General features: G+C 40.9%; 1 protein-coding gene across 4 annotated transcripts in view; it reads left to right on the top strand.

The window, feature by feature from the left end:
• The window catches only part of Lims1 (LIM zinc finger domain containing 1), a 113239-nt gene that overhangs the window by 42184 nt on the left and 44944 nt on the right, over positions 1–26111 (top strand). The window contains exon 1 of one of the 4 annotated variants that reach the window (XM_028782002.1): positions 17394–17636. The exons of the other annotated variants lie outside the window; for them this stretch is intronic. Within the exon in view, the coding sequence (XP_028637835.1) occupies positions 17530–17636 (107 nt within the window). The 5' untranslated portion in view covers positions 17394–17529. Of the gene's footprint in view, positions 1–17393; positions 17637–26111 lie in introns of those variants that run through there. 4 annotated transcript variants of the gene reach the window in all.

The raw sequence follows: 26111 nt of genomic DNA, 5'->3' as shown, positions 1-26111 counted from the left end.
TTAATTTTTACATTATATTACATTTATTTATTTGTATGTGTGTGGAGAAACATAGCGGTACAGCATGAGTGTAGAGATCAGAGAAGCATCTCTCCTTCCAACATATGAATTCTGACATTAAGCAACAGTCACCGGGGCTAGAAGTATGCAGCTTTTGCACATTGAGCTGTCTCACTGGATTTCTGTTCTATAAAGCCTTCTATTAAATGGAACACTTAAAATGTTATTTCTTGATCATTGAAAAGCAGCAGATTCACAAACAGACACCAGAGGGTGCTGTTTCATATCATTGACCCAATTAAGTACTTGGTTGTGTTTGCCTGCACCCGAACAGTTCCTCTCCTACATTACTGAATGTTTTTGTACACTTCTTGTTTTTTTTTCTGTCCATAATGCAAAGAAATATTGTTGTTTGAATCCTCACCTATAAATTCTGCAAATTGCAAATTAACTTATTTTTAATGTTTATTTTATGTCCAATGGTGTTTTGCCTGCCTGCATGTATGTATGTCTCTGTGAGGGTCTTAGATCCCTTAGGTCCCCTGGAACTGGAGTTGCAGACAGTCGTAAGCTGCCATGTAGGTGCTGGGAGTTGAACCTAAATCCTCTGGAAGAACAACCAATGCTCTTAATTGCTGAACTATCCAGCCTACAGATTAACTTCTAAGCAGTCCCTTACATATTCTTATTTACTGTCAGGTTTTTTTTTTTATATCATCATCATACCTACTAATTGGTATCTGCTCTATGAAAGTCAGTGTACTGGGAATGAATTTTGAACTTTTTTTTTTTTTTTTGTAATTTTGGTTCTAGCCAGGTACACACCTTTATTCCCAGCACTCAGGAAGCAGAGGCAGGAGGGGTTCCAGATCAGCCTACTTTGTTTCAAAATAAGTAAGTCAGACAGTGTTTCACTACATAGACTAGTCTCAAATTTCTGATTCTTGGCCTCCTGAGTGCTAGAGTTATGTGTGAACACTACACACCCTGTTAAATGTATTTTAGACCAAGAGACTTGAGCAGTTTTGTTGTCGCTTTGAAGCCCAGCTGGTCTCACCACTGAACTTCACCCATTCCCTCTGCTGTAGTCCTGGAAGGTGGACCAGGGTGCACATCACATAGGCAGTTAAGTAGCTGCTGCAAGCGCCTCCAGCCAGTCTGCCAGGATACAGTTCATGGAAAACTAAAATAGATACTGACTTTTCCCAAACAGTAGATTAGAAAGTAACCCCTCAGGTGAGTGGACCATAGATGTGATTCGAAAGTCTTAGAAAGCTCTTTCTACTCAAAAATAATTTTTACCATGGTTCAGTTTCTGAATTTCTAGTCACAGTATGACTTCCGGGTGAAGATGTTTTGTGAGGAATTTGTAGTTTTAAGAATTAATACTTTTAAAGGCGTGGTGGCGCACGCCTTTAATCCCAGCACTCGGGAGGCAGGGGCAGGCAGATTTCTGAGTTCGAGGCCAGCCTGGTCTACAGAGTGAGTTCCAGGACAGCCAGGGCTACACAGAGAAACCCTGTCTCGAAAAACCAAAAAAAAAGAATTAATACTTTCTATGTTAAATTACTTTATGATTTTTTTTTCTGATACAGCTTTAATAGAATGGAAGTTACTGTTCTATGTCCTAGGAAGAAAATAAGCTTCATTAGTGCCATGTTTGGAAGGAGAGATTGAAGCTGAAGTCTCTAGGTACTGAGCATTTTATATCAGATAGCATTGCTAGTTTGGAAATTTATTTAGGACTAATTAAGCCTTGCTCATTGGATACCAGAAACCTGGAGGAGGTGTGACTTGTTTAGAGAAAAGGAGGAAAAGAGGAAATTTCAGAGAAGCAGGCTTTTTTTGTTTGGTTGGTTTTTGTTGTTGTTATTGTTTTCCTGCTCAGCTACTAACAGTGCTGTATGGCTTGTAGTGCTGTCTACTAAGTAGTCAGGCCCCTTGGCCTGGGTGGTACTCAGCAGCCCGCCTATTTCTTCTCTTAGGTTTCTACCAGTGCAGGTGTAGTTGAGGCTAAGGACCAATTTTTCATTTCATAAACCTAGCCCTGGGTCTTTCAAACACTAAATAATGATGTGGGTCTTTGTTCATTCCTTCTCGAAGTGTGGTATCCAGTGTTTTAATTACAGTTAACATCTGCTAAAGAAAAAAAATCTGGTAACTGGATGCACTTAAAATATTTAACATTTAACCTTTTTCAAAAGTTTGGTAGCCGGGCGGTGGTGACGCATGCCTTTAATCCCAACACTCAGGAAGCAGAGGCAGGCAGATTTCTGAGTTCGAGGCCAGCCTGGTCTACAGAGTGAGTTCCAGGACAGCCAGGGCTACACAGAGAAACCCTGTCTTGAAAAACCAAAAAAAAAAAGCTTCATAATATATAAATACCTTCTTCATGTTTCTATGAAATTCCTGAACCTGAGTTACTCAGCAAGTGTTTCTTGTCTATATGCTGTTTGCCACACTCTAGGGATCATTGAGGGAAATGGCATCCCATGATATTCAGTGAAATCTCAGTGAAGTCTCAGCCGAGAGCTCCCACCGCCTCATTGGGAAGGCTCCCCAGAATGGGAACAGCATGAACCACAAGTTCATTTGGATAGAGAATAGCAGAGTCAAGCTATGCTGATCTGGGGTGCAGTGAGAAGAAGCCAGTTAGTTGTTGAAAGAACCAGGTGTATCTCTGAGATCACGGCCAGCCTTGTCTATATAGTGATTTTCAGGCAGAGACCACATAGTGATACCTTATCTCAAAAACAAACAAACAAACAAACAAAGTATTAAGTTTCAGGGAAAAGAGGGGAATACTAAAATTTACACGTGAATTAGTGATTAATACTGTGGACAGAGTTTCTGTATCCCTTCCATATTATTTACTTACTAGTTTAGAAGTGTGTATGTGCATCCTTGTTTACTTACTAGTTACACCTAAAGGCAAGGCTTCCCTTCTGTTCCTGTTTGTTTCCCCAGGCAGGGTTTCATTGTGTAGCTGTGGCTGTCTTATAACTCACTCTGTAGATCTCACTCAGAGATCTGCCTGCCTTGGCTTCCTGAGTACTGGACATGTGCTACCACCCAGCTTCTTACATTGATTTCTTCCATTTTATACTTAGGCCCGGTAAGTTTCATGGTACTATTGCTTTACTTGAGCTCCTTATTTAAATTGTCTGTTTGGAAGTTGCGTAGTTGGGAATAAATAGGCTAAGTGGATGATGGTGGTGTTTTCAGTGCTGAGCCTTGGTGTGTTGAACAAACGTTCTAATATACACTCCTATCCCAAAAATATGTTTTTTAGAATTGATTATGTATCAAATGGGGCTCTTTGTGTTTCTACTCATGCAGTAATGGCCTGAACATTAACAGTGCTGGTTTTCTGAAAATTGTGTACTTGTACTATCTGTGGGAACCACATGGTGGCAGAAAGAGCACTTAGAAACTGGAGCCTTACATAGTCTAAGACCTCTGTAATGTATGCTTGCATTTGCCTCTTTATTTCACCTCACTTTAGTACAGAGACTCACAAGGTCTCACTCTAGTACAGGCTGGCCTCAAATTTTGGCAGTCCTCTTGTCACAGTACCCCTAGTGCCAGAGCTACAGGCCTGGTTTCATTTCTTTGCAATAGAAGTTAAAAACAAACTTCTAATATGCAGCAGCCATTTTAAGAAAGCTTTGCATACTTTTCTGTAGATAGCTGGTCTCCCTATGCTTTTCCTCTAAGAGACAACTTTATTGAATTTAGCCTGTCCCCTTTGTGCATGTCTTTATGGTTCTGCTACATATTTATATTTTGTAATAGTAACACAGGTTGTTTTCTTATTATGATTTTATACACTGTATACTTTTGTGTTACTAAGCAACCTGTAGTGAATTGGTTTGTTTTGTTGTTGTTGCTATCTGATCCTATGTTGAAGAAATTATAACCTTTAAAATTGAGTTCCTTATTTTGAGAGAAGCAACATAGTGCTGTGGTTATAAATAAGGCCTCTGGCCCATTCAGATGCTGCTACTACCACATAGCAAGTTAAAGCATTAACATCATGATTGTTGCCATATACTATCTTTAATATGGCAGTTACATAAACTTAGCATGGAGTGGATTTTGTGTTGTTTTCTGAGCCCCTTTGGAATAGAGGTCATCTTGAAATAAAAGAATAGTGGGAAATAGGCCTTGAAGGCAGTTGTGGTGCTTACCTTCTGAAGATGGATGTTTTCTCTAAAGTAGAAGATGATCTTCCACATCTCCTAAGAGTGGAAGATCAGGGTGTGACAGGAGTGGAGGATTGGAAAAAGCTGGTCAGGGTTTGAAGTGTTCTTGTTCAGGGCATGATTCAACTAGAAGCAGGCAAAGGAATCACCTGTGTAAGTGTATGTGCTATTCTTGATTGTGTGGATTTATTCTTGGCAACATGTTTCCCTGAAAAAGCATGAACCCTGCTTCCATCCCAACACACACACACACACACACACACACACACACACACACGCACACTCTAAATGCCATTTTTCTGCTCCTGTGGCTTACACTGTTGTGTGAAGGATTACCAAACTCTACCTCCAAGTTTATAGTCCTTTCCAGCCTGAATTCACACTCTTTGTAACTTTTTTCCACATGACATGTAAAATCATGTGGACTAGATTCAAAATAGAATTCTGAGTTCTCAGTTTATGAGTCTCTGCACCTGCTGGTTATTCCCTGAGGCAGTCCTTACTCCTCCACTTAGAATGCTCTCTCCTCTTTCCTAGTGACCCTCTTGGAATTTAACATGTCCTTGAATGTACTTTGTCTGATCTTAGACAAGATATGTGCCATTGGATTGAGAGTTTACACCCTCAGAGGCCTCATTAGAAAAAGCTGTCAGGAAAATATTTTACTACAAACAAGAAATGACTCTTCTGCACGCTCACTGCCTGCACGACATTGCTTTGTTGCCAAACTTGTTTCAAATTCTTTTTCCTCTTTTACTGAAATATTTAAAAGCAGAATCAGATATCAGATGGTACTATCTCGGTATGTATCAGAGTTGGTCTCTGAGATGGGCACTTTATTATAAAACCTCATACTGCTGTTCTCCTTGACAAAAAGAACAGAGATACCTCAGCGTTATTTAATGCCTGGTTTGTAATCACATCCCTCGCTTGTTTTAAGAATATGTTTCTATTGTTGGCTTTTTAAAACTGGTATCTAAACAGAATCTATATTAGTTTAATAATATATTTGATTGCTAAGACCCTATCTCAAAAACAGATGGATATATCAAAGGAAAGAGGACTCCGGGGATCAAACTCAGTTCCTTATACTTGCAAGGAAATGCTTAACCTGCTGAGTCATTTCTGTGCCTCTACTACACCTTGTGAGACAGGGTCTGACTTAGCCTGGCTGACCTTGTACTCAACCATGCTCCAAGGATGATTTTGAACTTCTGATCCCTCTGCTGCCACCTGTCCAGCACTGGGCACCACTATGCCCAGTTTTTATGTGGTACCAGGGTTAGAACCCACAATTTCGTCCATACTAGGCAAGCACTCTACCAACTGAGACAGATCTGGTTAATTTTGTGGACTTGTAAAAGCGTTTTTATTAGATTCAAAGTAGACTTTAAATGATAGCTTTCAATGGGCAAGATTATGGCTACATGAAGTACAGCTCCGCCTGTACTTCGCCAGGTCTGTTTTGTTGCTGTGTGCATGAAAGAATGTGAAGAAAAATGTTAACAATGCCAGAGCCTGCTACCTCCCTCTCTGCCCCTCCTAGTCTGTTACCTTGGCTTCTCCACCTTGCTTCCTGGTACACCCCACACCCTTCTTGCAGTTTTTATCACTCCTATCCTGGCTCTAGCTGCTGTCCTCCCTATCCTGCTGTTTATTGTCTTACTGCACTACCTGGGCACCCTCCTGCTCCCCTGTTCACAGGAGAGGCATCCCCCTGCCTACTTTGATCTTACCAGTCCTACCTAAAACAGCAGCTTTGGGATGGGGAAATGGGGCAGTGGTAAGGCATTTGTGCCACATGCATGAGGACTGGGATTCTACCGCTTGGGAAACAAGGCAGGTGGATCTTTGCATGTTTAAAGCCAGACTAATCCATATAGTAAGATCCAGGCCAGCCAGAGCTACATAGTGAGACCCTATTTCAACATAAAATAAATAAATACATACATAAATAAATACATAAATAAATACATAAGCAAATAGAGTAAAGCTGATGTCTGAGATAAAGAAATAGAACTTCAACATTGTTGCCTTTTAGATTACAATTAAGATTACAGTTTTTACAGAACCTAAGCATTTGCTAACTTGGTGAAGATAATTTTGACATGACCATTGATTGTTACCACTACTGACTAAAAGTAATGGAATCTACATGGGCACAAGGCAGGCATTATGGTTTTTTTTTTTTTTAAATCTACTCCTTGTTAATTTCATGGCGGGGGAGGGGGAACACACCTGTTCTTCCTGGCCCTTGGTTCAGCTTGGCCTGCAGCTGCCTGATATGAAATATAAAAGTACCACTGCCTCATTTTTTCATACACAATAGATACTTAATTAGTTGTTTGTTTGTTTGTTTGTTTGTTTTGTTTTCCCATTTCTTTTTTTTCTTTTTTTTCTTTTTTTTTGGTTTTTCGAGTGTTTTCTCATTTCTTAAGGCAGGAGACTCCTTCATAACACATGGTGTCCAAAATTCTTGGCCTTCATGCTTTAGCCTCTCAAGTTCAGGGATTACAGATGTCTGTCACCAATACCTGCTTAGATTTTTTTTCTTCCTAAATGAGTGTTTTGCTTAGCAATATGTTTAGAAGACATAGACAGGAAGAATGAATAGAAACTACAGCTGTGTTCCTTAAAACATGGTATGTACATATACACACACATACTGTATATGTACCCACTTCCCTCACAGTGTAAAGCATGCTATTCTGAGAGAGGTTCATTAAGGCTCTGAAAGGAGATGAAACTTGTAAGTCTAAGGAAATTCCTGAAATGTACAAGATCCTTAAGGAATCCGCACAGTTGTATAACAACTTACATCTCCTGGGGAGGCTGGCCCACCTGACTGCAAATTGTTTAGGAAACTTTAGGAATGCAGGTTTTCCTTAGTTGTCATTCTTCCTAGGGTTGGCTTCCTGGTGATGCAGCTATCAGTAAGTTAACCATGCTTCTGTAAAGAACCCCTTACAGAATAAATAAGCCTAATAATAATAAGCTGGTTGCTTCACCATGTTGGACTTTGGTGGTGTTATGACTTTAGTCTGTCATTGGTGCTCCATCTGAGGTGAATAGGTACTTGTTTCTCTCAGGAAAAGTTAAAGCAACAATATTAACTTTTGTTTTGGTTTGGTTTTTGAGACACAGTCTTTATATAAGCCTGGCTGTCCCAGAACTCACTGTGTAGACCAGACTGGCCTCAGACTCTCAGAGATGCATCTGCCTCTACCCCCTGAATGCTGGTATTAAAGGCATGCACCCCCATGCTCTGATGCTAACTTGTTTTTAAGTCCATTCTTTATGTGAAAATATGAATTTGTGGAGACAGTTTTTGGGGATTTATAATGTTGTTTGGTTATAAAGGTTTGGTTGTTGCTTTGTTTGGGGTATTGGGATTAAACCCAGGGGTGACTCCTGCTAGGCAAGTGTTATACTGATGAGCTATACCTCCAACCCTGATGTTTTAACTTTGTATGTCTTTCCATAACTGTATGTGCCTCTCACCTAAGGTATGTTATAAAATGATCCTTGGTTCCAAGAGTGGACTTACACCTCTGTAAAATCTCTTGATGCCCAAGCTCTGGGGCACAGTGTTTTTAAAGACAAAACCATAATTGTATCAGTGCTTATACTAGTGAGGGATACAGAATTGCTTAGTAACATTTATTTTCCTTGGAAGGTTCAGTGGCATCTTCCAGATACTACATAATATGTTTGAACCATGGTCTAGGTCATGGAGGGTGCCAGCAGAGTTTTTAAGGTTAAGGTGGTAGTTGGGCTGGAAGACTGAGAAGTGACCAGGCAGGTACATAATGACATTGGAATAGGATGATATTACCTTAGTCATTTCAGTTGTAACCTACCCTAGGGAGGATGCAGTACTGCAGGTGTCTCTGCCAGCCCTCCAGGTACAAGTGTTCTGTTCTCTTCCAAGGCAGCTGTGTATGATCAATATGCCTATTTCTGGTCCTGGATGTCCTATATAGCTCACATCTTTGGAATAGTTTGCCTAAGAGAAAATGAAGAGGGTACTGAGTAGGAAAAGCCCAGAGGTTGCTTGGTGTCTTTCTTCTCTTCCTGCCCCTACACAGAGGATTTAGCATGAAGATTATAAAGGAAGCCTTTCAAGAAACGTTTGCTAAGGATGAATGTATAATACACGTGGTTCCTGTTTGGGGAGTGGGATTTCCAACTGCAGAAGAGAAAGAGCAGTGTATGCTCAGAGAGCCTGGACAACACAGTCATCGTCCCCCCACTTCTTCAGATTTTTTTGTGTAGGAGTATTGTGTACATATTTGTATATGTGCAACTTCATGAGGAGGCCAGAAGTCAGCCTTGGATATTGGTCCTCAGGAGCCATCCAGTTTTTTATTTAGTTTCATTTGTACTTTTATTATTTGTGTGTATATTCATAGTGTGTGTGTGTGTACATGCATGTATGTAAGTTAGAGATCTTCCTCTATCATTCTCCACCTTATTTTCTGAGGCAAATTCTCTCATTGAACCTGCATTTGCTAATTGGCTAGACTGTCTGATCAGAGAGATCCATAGATCTCTCCAAGAGCTAGGGCCACAGACACATGAACCACCGCCAACTTTTTACACTGGCACTGGAGATCTGAACTCAGCTTCTCATACTTGCAGACAAGACCTCTAGAAGAGCAGCCAGTGTTCTTAACTGCTGAGCCATCTCTCCAGCCCCATACCTTGTTTCTTTCTTTTTTTTTTTTTTTGGTTTTTCGAGACAGGGTTTCTCTGTATAGCCCTGGCTGTCCTGGAACTCACTCTGTAGACCAGGCTGGCCTCGAACTCAGAAATCCGCCTGCCTCTGCCTCCCAAGTGCTGGGATTAAAGGCGTGCGCCACCAACGCCCGGCCCATACCTTGTTTCTTGAGACAATCTCCTGTGGGACATAGAGCCAGGAAGTTTAGTAAGGTAGAGCAGGTTGAGACCCGGATACTTGGTGAGCACATACCTGAGGCTTAGGTGACTCCCTGCTTCCTGCCAGATTCCTGACCTGGAACCTGTGCCAACTTCTCACATAAAAGACAGGACATGTAGGCCCTAAACAGAGTTCTCCATGCTAATGAGGTACCTAAAGGCCCTGAGGGCTTAGCCAATAAGCTTCCTTTCCCAGACATTCTTCCCTGCAATAAAAATGTAATCTCAGGTCAAATCCTGAAAAGGGGGTTTATGCATCCATTTTCCACCATGAACAACCAATAAACTGTTTAGAACCCTGGACTGTCTCTTTCATCAAAATCTGTTGTGGGGAGCCATGAAAAAGGCCTTCACCTACAGAGCCGCAGCCTAATATCCCATAGAAGGTCTCTCTGGGCTCTCAGTCACAACCGCCACCAAGCGAGGGATGGGATAAGCGCAGTCAAACACTCCCCCCACCCCCCACCCCCGAGTTCAGCCTCCCCAAGAGGCCATGCCCATTGGTGGACATGAATCTACAGTCTCCCATTGACCTGCAGAGTAGGGGAACCAGAGAACCCCAGGGATCCTCTGACTGTTATGTCGTCCTCGGTACTAGATTACAAAAGTGTGTCACACTCAGCTTTTTAACATGGGCTCCTGGCAGATCAAACTCAGGTCCTTATGCTTGGACCTCAAGGAGTTACCAGGTACTTCCTCAGCCCCTAATGCAAGGGAATCTTAATCTGGGACAAGACTATTACAAACATTTTCATTTAGCCTCTTCTGTTTTCAAAAGAAAATAACCCGAGGAATTCAGTAGTTGAATGGGGTAAAAGGGCTGCCCTAGAGAATGAAGGAGACTGTTATGGCAGGTGTACTAGATCTTCACTGTCACAGAGCTCTAGATTCACAGACAAGATGAACCAGTAAGAGGCCCACACTTCTATGCATATTCCCTTGGTCCAGTCAGAGAGATGATCATGCTCACATGAGGTTTGTCTGATTAGGAGGTGGTCATGTGTAAGGGTTGAAACCCCTATTCTGGTCTTGGCATGTCTGCTGGCCACAAGCCTGGCCAGGCATTAGTGGTCATGCCAACATGCAAGTGTTGCTGGTCTCTGACCTTTGCAAGGTCTGTCAGCCATTAATTAGACTGTGCTTTCTCTCTTCTCATGTTTCCATGATGTGAGGAGCTAGCTTCTTTATCACAGCTGCTATGCTATAGCTGCAGTCTTTCTTAGTTACCTCATGTTTAGGCCTCTTGTCCTGGCTGGCTCTTCTTACCTATTATTAAGTCTGTTTCAATCGCTGCCTAGAGGTAACTATATATGAAAGAACAGTGATATCTCACACATTTTCCTTGGTAAAGGGGGTGGGTTTTGTGGAATCCAGTTTGCTAGCCCAACACTGACTTTTTCCTCCAGATCTTGTCCTTCCTCTTAACTGGTCAGCTTGACCATTTCTTATCCAGCTAACAAGCTCTTTTACTTCCTTATGTGTTCCCAGCGTTCCTTTTAACCCTAACCTGTTTTCACCATAACAAAATTACTCCGTATGTACTTATGGCAGCCACAACAAGTAAGTTTCCAGAAGTGAGACTGTCATCTTAGTGTCACCTGCTCTCTCGAGGCCCTTTCCACCCGACCCATCTTATGCTCTTGGTCCCTTTAAAAAAAAAAAAAATCTGAGATTGAAGGTCATAGCTCAGTGGGTAAAGGCACATTGATCTGATGACATTTCAATACTTAAAACTTATCTGAATTCCATACCTGCAATACACACCACACATTTACATACTAATAAATAAAATTTTAAAGTTTGATATTAGAGCTGTGTGTGTGGTGGCATGTGCTTTTAATTCTAGTACTTGGGAGACTATTATAGCCAGATCTTGGTGAGTTCAGAGCTACTCTGGTCTATATAGCAAGTTCCAAGACAGCCAGAGCTGATTCTAATAAAAATAATAATAATAGTGTAACTGGCTTGATTACCTAGAATTTTATTCTGAATTATTTGAAAAGTTACCAAATAACCTCACTCTTAAGATTATTTAGTAATGTAGATGACCTCATGTTGCTTAAGAGACATTTCTGACTCAGTTAAATTCCTTCGAACTTTTAGTTTTGATTTTGTGTGTGTGTGTGTGTGTATGTGTGTGTGTGTGTGTGTGTGTGTGTGCCATAGTACATGTGTAGAGGTAGGGGATGCCTTACTAACTTTTCTGTTGCTGTGACAAAACACCATGACCAAGGCAACTTACAAAACAAAGTGTTTAATTGGACTTACGATTTCAGAGGGGCTAGTGTCCATGATGGCGGAGCCAAAGCATGGCGGCAGAAACAGTTGAGAACTCACGTTTTGATCTATAAGCAGGAGACAGAGAGGGACACTGGGAATGGACTGGGAATGGCACCAATCTTCTGAAACCTCAAAGCCTTCTTACAGTAAGACCACATCTACTCACTCTTCCCAGCAGTTCCACTAACAGGGGACCAAGCATTCAAATATATCAGCCTATGGAAGAAATTCTCATTCAGGCCACCACAAAGAACAACTTGTAGGAATCAGTTCTCTTCTTCCCTGGGGTTCTGGGGGAATCAAACTCAGGTCCTTAAGTTTGGTACAAGTAGCCGGGCGGTGGTGGCTCACGCCTTTAATCTTAGCACTTGGGAGACAGAGGCAGGCGAATTTCTGAGTTCGAGGCCAGCCTGGTCTACAGGGTGAGTTCCAGGACAGCCAGGACTACACAGAGAAACCCTGTCTCAAAAAACCTAAAAAAAAAAAAAAAAAAAAAAAGTTTGGTACAAGTACCTTTACCTCACTAGCACTCCATGAGTTTTTGATATCTGCTTAACTGGTCCATTTGGATGTGTCTTATAAAGTTTTATTAAGAAAATGTTTACAGAGTTCAGAGGCATTGACAAGATTACCGACACCGACAGGTGGTTCACAGTTTTTGGTGATTTTTTTTTCCTGTTCTGGACAGTTTTTCTAATAATTGATGCTGCCTTCTTGTCTGTCTGTCTGTCCTTCCTCCCCGCCTTCCTTCCTTCCTTTCTTTAAGACGAGGTCTCACTATGTAGTATTGGCTTACTTGGAATTCCCAATGTATACCACCAGACTGGCCTCAAACTCACAGAAGTCCACCTGTTTCCGTTTCCCACACCAGCGTTTTTATGGTCTTGCCTTAGTTATTTTGACCTTGAACCCACTGACAGTGGTACTGAATTGCTGGGCCCACAGCACTGGATCTCAGAACACAGCAGTCCTGAGAGCCCTTGTTTAGGAAGAGAGTATGCTTGACAAATAAATATTTACAAGATGAATGAGTGTTGAAAATACTGTAAAACACTAATTTTGCTTTAGTAAAATATGTTTTAAAGATATTTTTATTCTTTTTTAGTTATGTTTAAGAGAGTGTGCACAACAGTGCAAGTACCCTTGAGGCAAGAGGTGTTGGCTCCCCTGGAGCTGGAGTTGCAGGTAGTTGTGAATTACCTGGCATGAGTACTGAGAACTAAAGTTGGTCCAGTGTAAGTGCAGTAAGTGCCGAATTTCCACCCTCAATGAGTTTTTATTGTTCATTATCTTATGAGAGAAAAACAGGCTAAAAGAGAACTTGTCTGTATCAATTCATAGTTATGAAACAAAATTATTTTTACTGAATATCACATAAAGAAGCTAATGGGCTGAAATTGCACAGCTGTTCATCCAGTTTATAGACCTTCTAAACCTACCATGAAAGATGCTGGTAATGAACCTGGGTTAATTACAGTTCTGCATGGATGCTGCTTTATAGCTCTTGTTACTATAAGGAGAAGAAATAGATAATCCCATAACACTAATGACCACGTAGATGGCTGAGGTTCAGTTAGGCTTCTTTCTCCTCTTGTGCCTGAAGGGATTTCTTTGCAATAGAATGCTGAAAACTGTAGTTGACAAGTTAGATGACTATTTAGGCTAATTTTTAGTCTTACCATACTTAAACTTGTGGAAGGTACTGTTCAAATCCACAGTTTTTATAAACCTTGAAATTTCATGAAGTACTTTCTAAAACTATAGTTTGTATGTCTTTCAAAATCTCATAGGGGCTAGAGCAATGGCTCAGCAGTTGAGAGCACTTACTGCTTGTCTTAGGTTTCTATTACTGTGAAGAGACACCATGACTACAGCAGCTCTTATAAAGAAAAACATTTAATTGGGGCTGACTTACAGTTTCCAAGGTTTTAGTGCATTATAGTCATGGTGGGAAACATGGCAGAGTTCAGGCAGATATAGTGCTGGAGACAGAGCCAAGAGTTCTATATCTGGATATGCAGGCAGCAAGAAGAAACTGTCACACTGGCCAGACTTGAGTTTATAAGACCTCAAAGCCCGCCCCCAGTGACATACTTTGTCCATCAAGGTCACACCTCCTAATAAAGCCACTCTCTGTGGTCTGAGCACTCTCTCTCTCTCTCTCTCTCTCTCTCTCTCTCTCTCTCTCTCTCTCTCACACACACACACACACACACACACACACACACACACCTCTGGGAGCTGTTCCTATTCAAACCCCCGCACAGCTCTAACAGAGGACCCAGGTTTAATTTCTAACATTCACATGAATGTTTAAACCATCTGTAATTCCAGTTCCAGGGAATCTGACACCATCTTCAGGCCTCATGAGCACCAGGCATACATGTGGTATACCTGCATGCAGGCAAAACACTTACGCCATGAAAATAAAAAATAAATGAAATTTTAAATTTCACTCAGATAATGTGGAATGCTAAGAGCAAAACATTTCAAAACTCTAAGGGAACAAGCAGACTGTCATGAGTTTGAGGCCAGCCTGAGCTACACAGTATGATCCTGTCTCAGGAAAACAAGTACCCAATAGTAATATTGTGTTGTTTTGATCACAGAAGGGAGCACAGGAGTCCATAGAGCAAGAGGGATTGATTAGCCTGTGAGATTTCTAAAGGCTCTACTTTGCCCAAGACATAGGGGGGTGTGTAGGAGCTAACCCTGCTAGAATTCTTTTACTAGACTTACAGGCTGCATTGGCAGAAACAAGGAAGTGAGAGGAATAGTCTGTCTTAAGAACTGCCTGGAGTCAAGAATGCTAGGGACCAAGGAGCCAGGGGCAGGCTCTACTGGCACCAGATAACACACCTCATTTTCTTTGTTTATATTGCTATAAAGGCAGTGGAGCCAGGGAAAGGTTTTTAAGAAGGGTCAATAAATAATTGACCTGCGTTTTAAAAGATCAGTTTGAATAGACTAGAAGATTGGTGGCTGGGAGAAATTTAGAACAGACAAGAGAAACTTTTCCCAAACAGCATTAGCCCACTGCTGAGCAGACAGATTCCAAATGAACACCTGGTGAGGCTTAATAAAAGACCCACACCCGGAGTTGGAGGTGTTCAGAAAAGGGAGAAACAAATGCATAAGGAAGATCTGAAGAATTATCTGTAGGATTCTGAAGGAATCTATCAGTTTGTAACACTGTTATAAAATATAGCACTCACATGCGTTTTCTGTGAGAAACTTGTATCAGATTCACAAAAGGTCCCTGACTCCCAGAAGATGAAAAGCTATTGGGTAGTAGTTAGCCTAAGAGAAGAATGACCTTGCACAGCACTCAATAGAACTTTGTATCTAATCATTCAGGAGCTTGTCTTTAACCAGCCAGGAGCTTAAAACTACAGAAGAAACTATCAGCATGGATGGCAGTGACTGATATTACGTTAGAGCACATTGCTATTTCATGCTTGATCCAACAAGAACCTAGGAAGCTAGAAAGGACAGAATGGTATGGAAAGTTGTAAAAAGTTCATGCAACAAACAGCTGTGTAAGAGTAGAGGCAGGTGGAAAACTCTGGCTGGAGCAACTGGTGGGGACCATTGTTCTCTAACCAGTAGGAGTAGGGGAGAGCTAGGAATTTTATGAAGTGATCACTACTACAAGTGTTCAAGGTAAAGAATCCTGCACTGACTGCAAGGCTGAAATGGCAGTCAAAATCTTGTGAATGCAGAAATGGAAAGGTTTCTATTTAGAGTCATGTAGGGGAAAAGCACCTGTCTAGACCTTTCTGTGCTGTAAAAATTATGCAAAGATGGTTATTTGAAACTGAAAACCTTTGAATTATATCTGAACAGAAAACTTAGGCACAGTTGGTAACTACTTTTCAATGGAAAAGTGTATTTGAAGGGAAAAAAAAGAACTAGTGTCTGAGGATATGCAGCTCAGGTCTGAGGGCTGGGGCTGGTAAAATGCTTGATTAACATACAAGAATACGTAGCATTGGATAGACCAGGTCACCAGGAGTAGTTGGTGCACGCACATAGTCCTAGCACCTGCAGGTGGAGATGGGGGGATAATGCATTCAAAGATATCTTTGGCTACCTAATGAGTTCAAGGCCAGCCTGAGATACATGCCCTGTCTCAAAAAATAAAAAAGGAGCTGGTCATGGTGGTGTACACGTTTAATTCCTGCACTTGGGAGGCAGAGACAAGCAGGTCTCTTGAGTTTGAAACCAGCCTAGTCTATATAGCAAGTTCCAAGCCAGTAAGGCCAACATAGTATAAGATCCTGTCTCAAAAAACAAAACAACAACAAGAAAAGTTTTTTTTAAAAAATGCAAGATCGTTGGTGTTCTACTATATTATACACTCTACTGTGCACTGGGGCTCCCACCTGGTAATGGTGTAGGGCCAGTTCTGACTGGAGGCTGAATGCTAGTCAATAGTGTATTTTTCCGAAGTTTGTGAAATTTTCTTTCAAAGCTGTGGAATCCCTCTTGGTGCCTGTGTGTTCTTATCTAGCTCCCTTTACAGTGTATCAGGCCTCAATAGCTTCTACACAGGTCGAGGAGAAAGATAAAGCTCCCCCTCCCCTTCTCTCCCTCTCTTCCTCCCTCCCTCTGTTCATCTGTCTTCATGAAGACAATGATTTAAAGAGCCTTCAACAAAGGCTCAGAATTTAATTTTATTCTTTGTAGTAGTTTCATTGCAGCATAAACACTGACTTACTAAAATTCCTACTTGTCAGCCCAGCCATTTGAAAAGTCAGAGGGCGACAGTTGTTCTAGCTTGTTTGTTACGGAGCTTGGAACGGGTCTTTATGTTACTGTCTTCACATCCTTTTAACCACAGACTCTTCATACAAGATCCATCCCACACAGTTCTGTTTCCTGTGTCAGTAGCTTTCACAAAGCTGTTTCCTCGTTGGCAGTGTTGCATCAGTTTAAAACAAAGCCAAACACCCACCTCTTTTAAAAGTAATGCTACTGGCTACATCGTGCTATAGAAACACATCTTGTTTCTTAGTGCTTGGTATTGGACCCAGGGCCTTGTACATCCCTTTTCTGTATTCGTGTTGAGAGCAGTCTAAAAGGAAAAGATGGCACACTGTTCAAAGAGAAATTTACCAGAACCATGAATCAAGCTTTTGGCTAAGAACTAGCCAGCAGCCTGTCTTTGTTTTGCTGTGATGTATGTATGTCCTGAGAGGGACTTAATTGGCCTGGTGGGTGGCACCCTGCTTGATGTACTGTTCACATTATTGGAGCAGGTGACACAGCATTTCCCATGTCCTCTGTGATCTGCAACCCCTTCACCTTGCTTTCCAAGATCAAATACATAGATAAATATTGGCATTTATAGGCTGACAACCTGAGATAAATGTTACCCAGCAGAGGTGGCTGTGTAAGTTGGGGTTATTCAGAAAGAATAGACATAGAATCAGAAAATCATTTAAGAGAATTTAGTAGAAGAGACACTCTTCCTCTCATTTATGATTTTTTTAGTGATATTTACTGGGGAGGGGGTAGTCTAGACACTATCTTCTCTTCTAAGGAAGATTCAGAATGCTGAGAGAGGAAGGAATTGGACTGTTTCCTTTGCAATTCTGCCTCTCTCCCCCCTGTCCCCCCCCCCAGGGAAAATGTCCCAAAGAGCTGATGACCAGGCACTTCTTGATACTGACAGCTGTCTGTGAAATGTTAATGGATTTCCTGGCAAATAAAACAGGGCAGGACCCTCCTTTAAGCCTTACTTTGCTAGAGATTTTTCCCCAACTTTAATTCAGAAGACTCTTGGAGAGATTTTATAAAGGGATTACTGTCATTGTTCATAAGAAATTTGCTTATTGGTGACTACGTGGGCCAGTGTGGGTCACTGACTCCCCCTCCCCTAGGTACAGGGCCCAGAGATAAGGCAAGCCGTGTCTTGCTGGTGAGGGTGTGTACCAACAAGAAACAGGAAGCTGTGTTTCAGCCGACTGGCCTGGCCTGCTTTGCCTGGAGCTTTCTAACCCAGAGTCAGGTGTGCTGAGGTCCTTCCGCAGAGGACACTGCCTTTCTGAGCTGGCAACACTCGCCTAGCACAAGTATTCTTAATTGCTGTGCAGAGAAAACTATGACCACACTACAGCTTAAGGAGCTCTCACAGTCGGGCCTCTACCGGAGAAGGCGAGAGCGTCCTGATAGTCTGAGAGTCAATGGGCTCGCACAGGAAGAGCTGAGGTGAGTGCATGGTTGGCTAAGGGTCAAGGTTCCTCCCGGTTGTAGCGGGATTTACAGCCTAGTGGATCCCTGGTCTTCGGATGGGAGCCTCTGTGGCACTGGAGCCCTTTCCCACTCTACTTAGCTCATCTCCACACCTGGGGCCTGGGGCATCTCTAGATGCAGCTCCAGACTAGCTTCTCAACTGGAAGGAATTGATTTTCCCTGTGGGCTAGAGGTAGCTGTTTGGGTGTTATCAGAACAGATTTCTGTGAGAAATTTGACTTTGAGTATGTGTCAGGTAGTTTGTCGTATTTGGTGTGGGGGCTGGGTGGGGTTCCTGAGATTCTTTGTTATTGAAGTGATGTAGACAAAGAAATATTGTGGAACTACTGAATGTAATTTAGCAGTGAAGGGCATCAAAAATCTGGAGAACAAGTTAGCAAAAGATTAGTCGTTTTGAGTTTCAAATTTATCTAAAACCAGCATAATTTTAGTTTTTTTTCTTTCTGTAACTGCCAAGAAGTTCTTTTAGATTTGATATTCTGAAGTCCCTACAGCATTAAGCCCCCGTGTTTCTGTGAAAGAGGATATGGATATTCTTTTTTTTGGGGGGGGGGGACTGGGAGTGGAGGGATAGGAAGTATTCCTGTTTTCCTGCTGACAGAAAGCTGCAGTAAAAAGAAGCATTTGGAAAAAAAAATAATTCGCTGTATCTAGCTTTAATTTTTTTTTGAATTAGAGTATCTGAATATTCTGATCAGATGGCCAAGTGATATCTATACCTTGCATATGTTATCTATTGACAGGGAAAAAATTGACAAGCTTTTAAAACTTATGTTTTATTACGGTCAACTATATCACAAGACCTGCACTTTCGATGTGCGGTGGTGGCGCACGCCTTTAATCCCAGCACTTGGGAGGCAGAGACAGGTGGATTTCTGAGTTCGAGAGTTCGAGGCTAGCCTGGTCTACAGAGTGAGTTCCAGGACAGCCAGGGCTACACAGAGAAACCCTGTCTCGGAAAAAAAAAAAAAAAGAAAGAAAGAAAAAAGAAAAGACCTGCACTTTCAGAGAGAAATGCCTATTGAAAATTATTGACTTTCTCCGATGTTTGATGATCATGATAGCACTGTCGTTGATGCTGGCTAGTGTTCATGTGTTCCTTCTTAAAATGTGAAATGACTTAGCAACATCTACTGTGTTAACCTGGAATTCACTGCATTCAGCAGAATTTAAAGGCTTCAGAAGTGTTATGCATTTTACTTTGAGAGGAAAAGTCCAACCCAGGCCTTCACACATGCTAGGCAAAGATTCCCAACCAGTGAGCCATGTCACCAGGCCAGACTTGTACACTCAGAATTTAAGAGTGAAGTTAGCAAACAAACAAAGAAACAAAAATTTTAATTTCAGATTGGGTTTTCTTAGAATTTCCTGTTTTAAAAATTCAAGATCTGTAAAATATTTTAAAATAACTGTTTTGTACTTATTTTCAGACCTAAAATACTCATGAATAAAACCACTAATGTAATGTAAGAGGTAGTTTATTTATATAGTTACAGTCATCTTTAAAACAACAAGATTTTTATCCCCTAGAATTTAAATGAAAAAAATTATTGGTTAAATGTTGTTTATTCCAATGAATTAAAGAAAAATATTTTTTCTACCCATTCTGGTGATGTAGCTCCTCAGTGGTGATGAGAACGATTTGTGTTTCTGCAAGCAGGGTCTTAGGAACAGAGCAGAGCGATGAGGTTAAGACATCACTTATCTCATTTTAATTGAGTGCCCACTGTGTGCCAAGTAAAGGTTCAGGGATGAGTAAGACATAGCCTCTTTATCAGGGAACACCTGTTGGCATAGGAACAACAGATGTCTCCCCTACGCACGCGCGGTGTCTGAGTACATGGATCTCAAGTATCTTTCATGTTGTCTCATGCTTTATGCTACGTGCTCCCTTTCTTGGCACGTATGTGAACTCTTAACACAAGGTCTGTAGAGGACTAGAAAGGGCACAGACCACTGCCAGAAAACATTTTTCTTGTAATTTTATGTAAAAGATTGGTCAAAAATTAAAAATACAAAGTTTTAAAGGATTCTATAACAACATGAAAATAATTCTACATTTAAACTTCAAATTGTTTATAAAAGATACATGTAAAACGTGTCATAACCTTTTGCTTTATTGATATTTGTTTTAATGTAGTAGACAAGACCTGAAAGTTCCTTTTTGTTGAGTTATATTTCGTTGTGTTTTTTGAGAGAGTCTCCCTATAAAGCCTTGGCTGCCCAGGAACTTACTCATTAGATCAGGCTGGCCTAGAGCTTACAGAGCTGTCAGCCTCTGCCTCCTGACCTGAAAGTTACTTTGTACTTGTAATGTTCCTAACTGCATTTGAAGATTCAGGAAATTTAGGAATCATTCTGAGTTTCAGAGTACTGACCTCTTTTTCCCAGAAAAAAATTTCCATTTCCAATATCCCTATGTATATATACTTTCTTTTTTTTTAAGATTTATTTATTATATATGAGTACACTGTAGCTGTCTTCAGACACACCAGAAGAGGGCATCAGATCTCATTACAGATGGTCATGAGCCACCATGTGGTTGCTGAGATTTGAACTCAGGACCTCTGAAAGTGCAGTCAGTGTTCTTAACCACTGAGCCATCTCTCCAGCCCGTATATATACTTTCTTAACTATCCTTTTCTCTAAACTATTTTTCCACCCAAAATGTCTTTTTATGTTTTCTTTTAGGAAACTCAGATGACAAACACATCCAAGCACTTTGCTTTAAAATATTCAAAATCATATTTGCTTTCCCTCAAGTGTAAGAAACAGATGAGTAAATACCTGATCTAGAGACCAATCCAAATGCAACACTTTGGTGCTTATTCAACAACATATTCTAATGTCTTAGTGAACAATGTCCTCAGGCCAAATCTCACCTACTACCTAATTGGAGAAGCCCCACAAATCTAGAGGGATTTTATATTTTCAAATGATTAAAAAGAAGACAGAGGCAGGTGGATATCTGTGAGTTCAGGGCCGACATGATCTATAGAGCAAGTTCCAGGACAGCTGTGAAACCAAGTCTCAAACAAACAAAATCTTCATATGAAAATTACATAAAATTCATTTTGCAGTATCTGAACATACAGTGTTATTAGTACCTAGCTGTGCTTCTTTCTATGGGTCATCTCTGATGCCTTTGTGGTAAACTGGTACTGCATCATGATACAGATTGGCATGGTCCACAAAGACAAAAATTTCATATTTGGCCATCTACAGAAATCCTCAGGTGATCTCTGCCGTAGTGCTATGGTGATCTCAGCTCTCTGCCTTTCTTTCCTGTAGTTACGCTTTGCCCTACCCATTCCTACCACCTGCCAGTTAGCTTTATGCATGATAAAATCAGGACTATGTCAGAAGTTTGAAACTAATCAAAAAGCATATTTTATATTCATATCCTTGTAATTTAGAAGTACAGTGAATATGTAAAGGATATTTTTTGTTTGTAAATTTTTGGGGGCAAGGTCTTACTATGTCACTCGAACTGTCTTAGGTCACACTATGTAGTCTAAAGTGGACTCTAACTTATGACAGTCTTGGCCTCTCAAATGCCAAAGTTATAGAGGTGAACTACTACCACCCATGAATGTAAAGCTAACAGAGTATAGCACATATAATGTTTTATGGGGATACAGTTCAGCCCACAGCAGTGATCTCATACAGTAGAAGATAGGATTAAGGGTCATTCCACTATACTACTTTTTTTTTTTTAAGAATTATTTGGTTTATGTATATGAATACACTGTGGCTGTCTTCAGACACACCAGAAGAAGGCATCAAATCCCATTACAGATGGTTATGAGCCACTGTGTGGTTGCTGGGAATTGAACTCAGGACCTATGGTACTCTGGGAGGCCAGAAACAGATATTGGCTCCCCTGCACTGGAGTGTTACAGACAGTTATTGTTGACATGTGGGCGCTGGAAACTGACCCAGGTCTTCTGCAAGAGCAGCAAGTGTTCTTAACCATCCAACCATCTCTCTCACCCCGTATTTTTGTTTTTATTTCTTAAACTCAGCGTAATTGAGTTGCATTCATCTTTGTGCGTTTAATTATTGTAGTTCATACTGTGAACAGACAAATTCGTTGAGTTTAACTTTGTATCTATTTCAGTCTTTGGCTATTTCAAATAAAGCTGCTAATGAAATTCATGTGTATATTCCTGTGTTGATGTGTGCTTGTTTCATTTTGCATAGCTAGATTGTTTGGCTACATGTCTTATTTTTTCAAAACTGGCTCAGTTATAATTGAAACAGATTCACATTAGTGGTGTATACAGTTTCTGATGTTACTACATCCTGGCCAATGTTTATAATGATCAAAAAATTATTTTGTCAACTTTTCCATTCTGTTGTTAACCCCACCAAGATTTTAAATGCATTTTTTTTGACACCTAATTGAAATTGGGTGAAGTGGAAACTTAAGGGCACTTTGGAGAGTTGATTGTGCTGGACAGTGTGTTGCTGGAGCAAACATGTGAAGGAGGGTTTTCCTGAAGCGGACACAGGGGAAAGACTAAGGCAGACTCATGAAGGAACGTTCACTAGAGTGAGAATTCACACAGGAGAGAGGATGTTTTGTTAAAGTAAACATGTGAAAGGGCATGTGAGAAAGGAGTTTTTGTTAACAAGATTGGTTACCTAGAAGTTCTGAGTACACCTGATTGTATCTTAAAAGTTAACATTCCTAAACTTTTTTTTTTTTTTTGAGAGGCTGGAGAGATGGCTCCTAAGCACTGGCAACTCTTCCAGAGGTCCTGAGTTCAATATCCAGCAGCCATGTGGTGGCTCATAACATCTGTAATGGGATCTCATGCCCTCTTCTGGTGTGCAGATGTACATGCAGATCAAACACTCATGCATAAATAAATAATTCTTAAAAAAATGTTACCATTGAACAAAAAGGTGAAAGCTAAAGTCTTATGTTTTGCCTGTGGATGATTAATGTGAAACAAAGTGTTTTCTACTTGTTCTTCATAGACATTTGCCAGAAAAAAATATCTAGGTCTTTAAAAAAAAAAAAAGGGCCGGGTGGTGGTGGCGCACGCCTTTAATCCCAGCACTCGGGAGGTAGAGACAGGCGGATTTCTGAGTTCGAGGCCAGCCTGGGCTACAGAGTGAGTTCCAGGACAGCCAGGCATATACAGAGAAACCCTGTCTCGAAAAACAAAAACAAAAGAAGCAAAACAAAAAAAAAGGAGCTACTGTAGGTTTCTTTTTTTTTGGGGGGGGGGGTTGGTTTTTCGAGGCAGGGTTTCTCTGTGTAGCCCTGGCTATCCTGGAACTCACTCTGTAGACCAGGCTGGCCTTGAACTCAGAAATCCGCCTGTCTCTGCCTCCCAAGCGCTGGGATTAAAGGCGTGCGCCACCACCGCCCAGCTCATAATTACTTTTTTGTTTGTTTGTTTGTTTTTTTTCCGAGACAGGGTTTCTCTGTGTAGTTCTGGCTGTCCTGGAACTCACTCTGTAGACCAGGCTGGCCTTGAACTCTACTGTAGGTTTCAAGTGTTCTAATTTACTCTGTAAAATACAATTGTCTAGGCACCTTTGATTCAGTCAGCATTTATTAAAGCTTCTACTTTCATAGAATTGGGGATATGTTCTTAACACATTATAGCAGAAAAAAACCAGACACAGATAAACGATTAAAATGTATTATGCCTCTGTAGACATACATAGTAAGAGTGTATAAGCAGAACTGCTGATTAGCAGATGACTACTACTTCCAAAGTGTGGACATTACTTTTTGGTTCAGATAATCATATTTTAGGCTTTGCAGGCCATTTCATCTGTCTTAACTTCTCAGCTCTACAAGTGAGGAAATGCAGCTGGGCAGGAATGTTGGAGAATGAGTGTAGTCCTGTGTGTTCTAACAAGCCTTTCTTTATCCAGTTAGTAATGGTCAGTGAGCTAGAGTAAAGCCTCCTGATTTTTTTTCTGCCTCCTTGCTTTGAAAGTATAAAATAAATATAGCTACAACTCTAGAACCAAAATATGACTAATGACTAACAGTTCATGCTGCCTAAATTAAAATGAAAATACCAAGTAAAAAGGAAGGTGACATGGCCTGTTAAAGTCTGTTTATATGAGCAGTGTATATACGTCTGTCCTTATATATGCTGTGCCTGCAGCTCTGTGCCTACAGAACTAGTGGCATATTGATTTCCAGATGAGAGAACACGGGCATGGCAACATGAGCAGTAACAAGACTGCTTTTCTGATTAGATTTGTGCTCAGAGTAATCAAGTATAGCTGGAGACCCCCACTCCATTCCAGGAAGCAGCCTTGCCTAGCACATGGGAATGAAATGTGTGATCATGACAGCGATGTAAAATTGGAGCTTTACCCTTTTGAATTACTTTTTAAAAATTTTTCCCCTTAGTTTTTCCAGCATCTTAACTCTATAAATCTGCCTTTTAAGAACTTTTAAATTAAATTTAGAGTTTAAAGGGTTCTTTTAGGTTTAAGTTAAAATATGAAGAAATGGTTTCATTGTGACATTTTTATACGTGCGTGCGTGCGTGCGTGCGTGCGTGCGTGCGTGTGATTGTACTTTATTCTAATGTTTTTCCCCTTCTGTTCTTCCACTTATTACACTGGTTGGTTCCTTCCTTTCCACAGATAGTCACCATTTCTGCTTCTGTTACTCTCCCTTAAGATCTCCTTTCCCTCTTGTGAACCTCTTAGTGGTTCGATGACTCGTGTGTGCGTGTGTTTGTGTGGGTATGTGTAAATCTGGGCTCTCCCACATGTGAGAGAAAAACGTGGTACATATCTTTCTGGTATGTTTTATTTAACAGAATGATTTCCTATATTGCAGAGAACAGTTATAGATAGGTTATTTCTGAAAAAATAAAAATCATGTACTTGCGGTTTTTTTTTGTTTTTTTGGGTTTTTGTTTTTTTTTTTTTCTGTATTTGTTTGTTTGTACAGTTTCTTTTTTGGTTTTTCGAGACAGGGTTTCTCTGTGTAGCCCTGGCTGTCCTGGAACTCACTCTGTAGACCAGGCTGGCCTTGAACTCAGAAATCCACCTGCCTCTGCCTCCTAAGTGCTGGGATTAAAGGCATGCGCTACCACCGCCAGGCTACAGTTTAATTTCTTAATATTTTTCTCTTCTTCTTCTTCTTCTTCTTCTTCTTCTTTTTTTTTTTTTTTTTTAGACAGGATCTTACTGTGTAGCCCTGACTGGCCTTGAAATCATTCTTTAGGTTTGCCTCAGATTGATGTGCTTGTCTCAGCTGCCCTCGTTAGTGCTAGGATTACAGCTATACACCACTGTACCCAGCTTATCTACTTGCTTTGTTTACTTTTCTTTTGCAGGGCTGGGGACCAAATCCAGGGCCTCTTTTGCTACTGAGCTGCAGCTGCAGCTGTAAATCACTGACGTGTGGTACACCCAGCATGTCATTATTGATGGGACAGCCTTTTCACTTCTATTCCATCCATGTCATTTTACTACTTTATTTGACCCATTCTCAGTGGTTCATCATTTGGTTTGTTGCAAGGTCCTCATCTCTTTGAAAATGTGTCTTCTGTCCTGGTCGTTTTATTGTCACCCTGATACAAACTAAACTATTCTAGGGAACTTCAGTTGAGAAAAATACCTCCATCACGTTGCCTATAGACAGGTGTGGGGGCATTTTCTTGATTCATGTTTGGCATGGGAGGTCCCAGCTCATGGTAGATGGTGCTACCCTGGGCAGGCAGTCCTGGGTGTATAAGAAAGCAAATTGAGCAAGCCCTGAGGAGTAAGCCAGTAAGCAGCATTCTTCCATGACCTCTGCCTCAGCTCCTGCTTCTGAGTTCCTGACTTTAGATTCTTGCCCAAATTTCCCTCAGTGATAGTATGACCTGAGAGTTCTAAGCAGGAATAAACCCCCCTCCTCCCCAGGTTACTTTTGGTCTTGGTGTTTTAGCACAGCAATAGAACCCCTAATTAATACATCTGTGTCTGTTTTCCTTTAGTAGTCATTTGGCATTGTACCAAGTTAGTTTTTATTAAATTCTTGCTTTCTTATATTTGAATTGATGTGAAGGAGATTGTTTTTATTTGATTCAAGGTTCAAGTCAAAGGACCAGATAGGCAACAGACCATTTAAGTGCATTTGCTGCACTTAAATCTCTGATAGCAGTTCTGTATAAAAGGCTTGAATTTAATTTTAGGTTTTTTTTTTTTTTAGACCAATTGTAGCACTTGCTATTTAGCCATGTCTTACCTTGAACTGCCTGTGTAGATGAGGCTGGCCTTGAACCTCCAGCGATCCTTCTGCCTCTTTCTGCCTTCTGGGTGGTGGGATCACAGGTATGAGCTTCCATGCTCAGCGTCTTTTTGCAGTCTTTAAGAAGCTACGTGTTAAGAGTGCACACAAATGGGACCTACACGGTGCCTGCATGTGTCCGTAGCTCAGTTACAGGACAACTG

This window comes from Grammomys surdaster, unplaced genomic scaffold (genome assembly GCF_004785775.1).
Source record: "Grammomys surdaster isolate TR1022 unplaced genomic scaffold, NIH_TR_1.0 655, whole genome shotgun sequence".
In the NCBI taxonomy this organism is placed as follows: Eukaryota; Metazoa; Chordata; class Mammalia; order Rodentia; family Muridae; genus Grammomys; species Grammomys surdaster.
The sequence above is the reverse complement of the archived record's forward strand: the minus strand, read 5'-3'. Positions and strand labels throughout refer to the sequence as shown.